This window comes from Arachis ipaensis, chromosome B09 (genome assembly GCF_000816755.2).
Source record: "Arachis ipaensis cultivar K30076 chromosome B09, Araip1.1, whole genome shotgun sequence".
Classification (NCBI taxonomy): Eukaryota; Viridiplantae; Streptophyta; class Magnoliopsida; order Fabales; family Fabaceae; genus Arachis; species Arachis ipaensis.
The window spans coordinates 141,262,893-141,269,730 of NC_029793.2; the positions used below are offsets into that span (position 1 = coordinate 141,262,893).

At 34.1% G+C, this 6,838-nt stretch overlaps 1 protein-coding gene across 1 annotated transcript; it reads left to right on the plus strand.

Annotated features, from left to right (window-relative positions):
* LOC107619538 lies at window positions 560-5,673 on the plus strand. The gene is made up of 10 exons (XM_016321827.2): window positions 560-946; window positions 1,032-1,260; window positions 1,345-1,434; window positions 1,518-1,687; window positions 1,789-1,928; window positions 2,366-2,543; window positions 2,635-3,229; window positions 3,807-3,919; window positions 4,671-4,914; window positions 5,001-5,673. Exons 1-10 carry the CDS (start codon window positions 705-707, stop codon window positions 5,226-5,228), a joined length of 2,229 nt encoding a protein of 742 aa, XP_016177313.1. The 5' UTR covers window positions 560-704; the 3' UTR covers window positions 5,229-5,673.

Sequence of the window (6,838 nt, forward strand, 5' to 3'; positions counted from 1 at the left end):
AACCCCACTATCAATGTCGTTCAAAATATTATACATCAATAATTAATCAATAATAATTATAAAAATCATCGCATTTTAAAATGAATTATTATACTCTAATAAATAAAAAAATAATTAATTTATAATCTGACTAAAATTATTTTTATAATTGCGGCATCTGAAAGAGTATTAGGACAAGGTGACGAAGGAAAATGTACATAAATATATTTTCATATTTTTTAATAATAAAATTGTATTTTTTAATTATCAACTTATGCATGTAATAAATTGATTAATCTATAGTACTTATAAAAATATATTCATCTGCAATTAAAATAAAAATTTTAAAAAATAATACATATAAATATTTTTTTTACATAAACATTATATGTTTAAGTTAAAAAAGATAATCTTATATTATATTAATAGTAGAATTAAGTGGTATATAAAAATAATAATAATAAATAATATTTTCGTTTATTTATCTATATACAATTAATCTTTATAATCGATAATTTTAATAAAAATAAATAATTTAAACATATTTTTTATTATTTACATTATTATTGGAACTAAAAGCGATTATCGGCCGGAGAAATTTGATTCAAAAATTAAGTGAGAAAGAAGAAAGAAGCGGAAAAGATAAAAGTTTACCCAGTGATCAAGCAACAACACAAACAACCCATTTGGCGCGGATTGCATCGCCATTTCACCCCTCTCAGAACATGGAATCGGAACCCGAAACCGACGTTGAATCGGAGACTGAGCATTTCAACGGAATTTCAAACAAAAGAATGTCACCGTGGGAGTCCTTCCTCCGAAACCAACAAGATTCCATCAGATCGCTCTTCAACCGCCGCAACCGCCCCTCCTCCGCCCTTCCTCCTTCTCCACAAAACAACTTATCCTTCAAACCCATCCCTCAGCTCTCTCCTCTCGCCAACTCTGTCGTCGCTCGCTCTTCTCAGTTCTCCTCTCTTCTCTTCTCTTCTTCCATTCATTCCAATTCATCAAAAACCGTCTAATCTAATTGATTTCATTCTCTTTCTCAGGATCCTTGGAGTTTCGACTCACGAACTACAACACGCCTTCGATTCGGAGCTTCCGTTGAGCGTCAAGGAGCTTCTAACTTACGCTAGGAACCTTCTGGAGTTCTGCTCCTTCAAGGCTCTTCACAAATTCACCGCCACTCCCAATTACCTAAACGACAAGCACTTCCGTCGTTTGACCTATGACATGATGCTCGCCTGGGAATCCCCCAGCGTCGAGAGCGACGACAATGTCTCTCTCTGTTCTCATAATACATAGTTCAAATTGTTAACAAAGTGTGTGATGTGATGAATGATGATGTGATCAAAATTGCAGGAAACTCCTAAATGCAGAAGATACGAGGCTAATGGTGATGAAGATGAAGGTTCCTTCTTCTATTCCAGTTCCACTAACATGGCACTTCAGGTTCTTTCTGCTTTCTGTTTTCTAATGAATAATGAACGATACGGCATTGCAATTTGTTTGATTGTTTAGTTGGTTGGAGTTAGGTTGATGATGAAAAAACGGTTGGTCTGGAAGCTTTCTCCAGGATAGCTCCTGCTTGTGTTACTGTTGCTGATATAATAACCGTCCACAATCTCTTTAGCGCGCTCACTGTTTCTTCCGAGAATCGCCTCCACTTTCTTGTTTATGACAAATACATAAGATTCCTTGATAAGTATGGCTATTGTTTTGCTTCCATCAACTTCAGTTTCTGTTGGATGGCCTTTCAGTGATCTGCATTGTTTGTTTTAGTTCTTAACAATGCGCTGCATGCAGAGTTCTGAAGAATTCTAAAAATGCGCTGGCTGCTTGTTCTGGGAATCTTCAGCTTGCCGAAGAAGAGATTGTCCTCGATGTTGATGGAACAATACCAACTCAACCTGTTCTTCAACATATTGGAATGTCTGCTTGGCCGGGTGAGTCATTCTATCAGGCATTCATATAGTCTAGTTGCCCCTGTTGATTATAGGGTCTCATTCGATCTTGGACACCGAGTGACTGAGATACTTCTAGGATGATAGAGCCATAGAGGGTTCCTATAGTTTGCAATGGTAGTATCTAGCTCTTTTTTGTTATCTTTATGTGCTATAGATATCAGGATTGGTGGAGCCACAAAAATTATTCATTCTGCTAAGTGAATCCTTCTTCTTAGAATTCTTTTCTTTTTCTTCTTATTTTTTGTGGTCCTAAATAGTCTTTTAGACTTTAGGTGGATGAATCCAGCAAGTTGGAGTAATTGTGGAATGAAGTAAGCTATTGCTGATCATGCAGTTTTAGCCATTTCTTTATGCATTATGTATGAACAATGCATTGAATAACGGACTTAGGAACCCCAAATTTCTTACCTTCATAGGGCGGTTGACCCTGACCAATTATGCTCTATACTTTGAGCCACTTGGAGTTGGTTTGTATGAGAAAGCTATTCGATATGATCTTGGCACAGACATGAAGCAAGTCATAAAGCCTGACTTGACTGGACCCCTTGGTGCTCGCCTTTTTGATAAAGCCGTGATGTATAAATCAACTTCTGTGTAAGTTGTAACAAATACTTTATGAGACTGGTCTATATATTTCACTCGCTTTCCAATTCAAATTTTATGGTTTTTCAAAATGTATTGACAGAGCAGAGCCTGTTTATTTTGAATTCCCTGAATTTAAAGCAAACTTCCGTCGTGACTATTGGTTGGACATTAGCCTGGAGGTTCTCCGTTCTCACCAGTTTATCAGAAAATACTACCTTAAAGAGGCACAGAAATCAGAAGTACTTGCCAGGGCTATGCTGGGTGTTTTCCGGTATCGTGCAGTTAAAGAGGCTTTCAAGTTTTTCTCATCTAACTATAAAACCTTGCTTACTTTTAGCCTGGCTGAAACTCTTCCACGGGGAGATATGATCTTGGAAACCCTGACAAATAGCTTGACATATCTAACTGCTGTTTCCATTAAACGTGATATTCCTGGGACTTTAGATACAAAAAGACAACCGGTTTTATCTCCACCGTCAGTTGTGGCACTTTCCTCTCATGGATTTAAATCAAAATGTGTGGCTAATGTTTATGAAGAAACAATTGCTGTTGGTGATATCCGTGTTGGTGAGATTAGTCCCTTGGAAGTGGCAGTGAAACAGTCCCTTAATGACACTGGAAAAGTTGCAGCTGCACAGGCAACTGTGGACCAAGTGAAGGTTGAAGGCATTGATACAAATGCTGCAGTAATGAAGGTTCATTATGACTTTTGTCCCATTATCATTTTGTTTGCTTTTTTTTTTTTTTTAAAGAAAACTTAAATCACAACTCACATTCATTGTGGAAATCATGGTAACTCAATTTACTGCTTCTGCATTAAAGAATAGCTTAGCCTTATTGGTGGTTCAAATGAGCTGAAAATGTGATGCCTCGTGCCCTCGCTAGAAAATAATTTATTAAAATCTTACAAACACTTCAACTTACATATGCTGCAAAAAACTAGAACTGTAAATGCTTCCTATGCACCATAAAAGTACTAATTTGCTGGATTCTAGTTGAATGCAAAATAAGTAAAATATATTTTTTGTTTTTGCTTTTGGTGATATCATTTGTTCTCTTTGGTACATCTAAGCTCAATATAAATAATTTGCTTCATACTGAAATTGTATTTCAATTTTCAACTCAAAAGATATGCTCAATGGGTTAGGCTATCTATAAGCCCAGAATATATGCTCATTAGAAGGTTTCCTCAAGCAGATAAGGAAATTATAGGTGGAGCCTATGGTTTTTGCTATATGGTATGGTATGGATGATTTGTTTATCTCCTTGTAGGAACTACTATTCCCATTGATAGAACTTGCTATCCGACTACGGCATTTGACCTTGTGGAAAGACTTTTGCAAATCAACATTGTTTTTGATTCTCTCCTGCTATGTAATTATAAGGTAATATTTCGATTGTAATATTGGCATATTATTAGCGGACCATGTTAAAACGGGTTACTCTATGCATAAATTGTTTCAATTTGGTTTTCCTTAGAGTTGAAAATTTTTAAAGCCTTCATTCATGGTCCTTAACTTCGTCTCGTCAATCTCAAATAACCATATAACCATTGGTCTGAATCCTTAATCTATCGAGTTAGGCCCAAGAATGGGGTACCGTTAGTTTCTTATTGTTTTCCTCTTGGACTTATGGACAGGACTCAACTTCATTACTAATCGGTGTATAAATTTAATCTGTACTGGATATTGAGATTTAGCTGCAAAGTAACTAAAATCACATAGCAAAAGATACTAAAAAATCAGAAGGAAAAAAAAAAGGAGAGAAATTAATGTGGAATGATATTAATCAAGGACCAGAGAGTAATTTTAATGTATTGACATGAATTGTATCTACTTTTCTTGATTCTTGAAATTCTTATCATTGTGGTTATTTGTTGATAAGGCCATCTCATGCAAGATCCTTCAACGTTTCCCTCATCATTCTGCATACTACCTGTGTATTTTCAACTTTACATCGACAAGTAGTTCATAATGTCAAATCTCTGATCTTGAAGTGCGTAATTACTAATTTGCATTGCCAGTTTTATTGAACAAATTGATTGCCAACTGATCTGAGAGTGATCGCTGTTTAATAATTGATATTCTTGTGTTGAAGATTGGATGAATAAACAAGTTTGTTAACATTGATGTACAGGGGCTGGATTCAGTATTTAGTGCCATCCATTTTCATGTTCACTGCAATTGTCATGCTCTGGCATAGGCATTTTAGAAAGGGACGACCATTAGAAGCATTCATAATAACTGCGCCACCAAATAAAAATGCAGTAGAACAACTGCTGACATTACAAGAGGCCATTACGCAATTTGAATCACTTATTCAAGCTGGAAATATTGTTCTCCTAAAAATGAGAGCGCTTCTACTTGCTCTATTACCACCAGTGGGTATCCTAGTTGTCTATTTCATTGTAAGCTGTATGATGGTTAAACAAATTGATTCATAAGGAACTCTATTTTCCTCATGCAGGCTACAGAGAAGGTTGCAATGTTCATGGTTTTCATAGCTGCCGTGTTTGCTTTTGTTCCTCCAAAATACATATTTTTGGTGGTGTTCGTTGAGGGTTACACAAGGGCGATGCCATGGAGGAGGGAAAGCAGTGCCAGATGGATAAGGCGCCTTAAAGAATGGTGGGTCAGAATACCAGCTGCACCTGTCCAGCTCATTAAGCCTGAAGAAAGCAAGAAAAGAAGATGATGTTGCGTTTACTTGCATTGTACTTCAATCATATGGCTTGATACCAGCATAGGTTGACACTATTCCATGGGTAATCATCAAGCATTAACCCAATATTAAATTTTTGTCTATCCCATAAGCGCGAAATCATTTTTGTTTTTGGCAGCTAAGTTGTATATCCTCTTACCTCATTCGTGCTTTCCCCTTGTATTAAACCCCAGTTCATTTGAAAGTTTTGTATGGCATAATGTGCTTTCACTTCAACATACCAATTTTTAAGATCATAGCTGTTGCTGTGGTTAGGTTTTGAAAGCTCATTATCATACATATCAGACATGATACAAAATTATCTCCGGAAAACATTGACAGGATTGTATACAGGATTCAGAGAAAAGCTTATTATTTTCTGGATCCGTATGTGCCTTCACTAGCGTTTCAAACTTAGAAAATCTTCTTGTTGATTTAACGCGTGCTTAGTAGGATATAGCATGTATTTCTTTTATGTAAATCACTTGCACCAATATGACCACAAAAGTCAGGGATGGTTTCATTAAATATTTTCTTAAGAACAAAAAATCTGAAAAACTTGCCGGTTTCTATTTATTTTGCACCAATTTGATGAGAAACAAGACCAAATCGAAAACGATAAAGTTTCATATTTAATAAAGGAAAAAGATCCTCTAAATGATAATTTTAGTAAGGTGAATTCTATCGTGTAGAAGAAAGATTCTTTCTATATGTGTAGAAATTTGTTGTCATGTTTTTAGTAGAACAAATGTCTAGAGAGAGAGTACAATTACAACTATAGTGGAAGATAAAAACTGATGTTGATGCAAAATGTGGACTCCATTGTAGTGGATTAATTTCATCAATAATTTAATAATATAAATTTGATTAGGTATTAATTATGAATGATAATGATGGGTTGGTTTTTGTTTTTTTCTTTAATGGATTTAAGTTTCTGGGCCAGGCCATTTTTTTCTCTGGATTTGGGTCTTACTTGAATTTTTTTTATGAAAAACGAAAATAATAAACATAATATCTTATGAATTTGGGAGTTATTTGAATTTTTTTTGTTTGGGTCTTAATTAATTTTTTCTATGTAGATGTAGGTGTTGATTGATGAAAAGTGGACACTTTTTTTTGTCATGAAAGCTGTATTTTGTGTTCTTGAAAATATTAGTTTAGTCTTTTGCACATATTATTTTTATTCTAATACTATTAATAATCTTATTGTTAATAATATTTTAGACTATAATCATTCATTAGTTATGATTTTATTATTAGTTATATGGTTAATTTTGTAGTAGGTAAATTAATCATTAGTTATATGGTTAATTTTTGTAGTAAGATATATAATTTACGTTATAAAAAAAATATAATAGTGCACAAGAATAAAATGGTTTAGCATTTAGAATTTAATTTTGATTCGTTTAGGGTTTACTTTGATGATACTATTTTTGGTACGTGATAAAATTTTTGTATTGTAACAATTGTAAATCGATGATAGAATTTAGTGTTTAATTAGAATTCTTTTCGTAAAACCTTGGTAAAAAGTAAAAATATATTTAGTTAATATAGTTGTTAGAATTTCAAAATATAATTTATAATTTTTACTAAAAAATGAAATA

Coding starts and splice junctions, on each gene's coding strand:
- LOC107619538 (XM_016321827.2), top strand. CDS start 705: ATGGAATCGGAACCCGAAACCGACGTTGAATCGGAGACTGAGCATTTC. Junction 3,230..3,806: donor CAAATGCTGCAGTAATGAAG/GTTCATTATGAC, acceptor ATCTCCTTGTAG/GAACTACTATTCCCATTGAT. Junction 4,915..5,000: donor TACTTGCTCTATTACCACCA/GTGGGTATCCTA, acceptor TTCCTCATGCAG/GCTACAGAGAAGGTTGCAAT.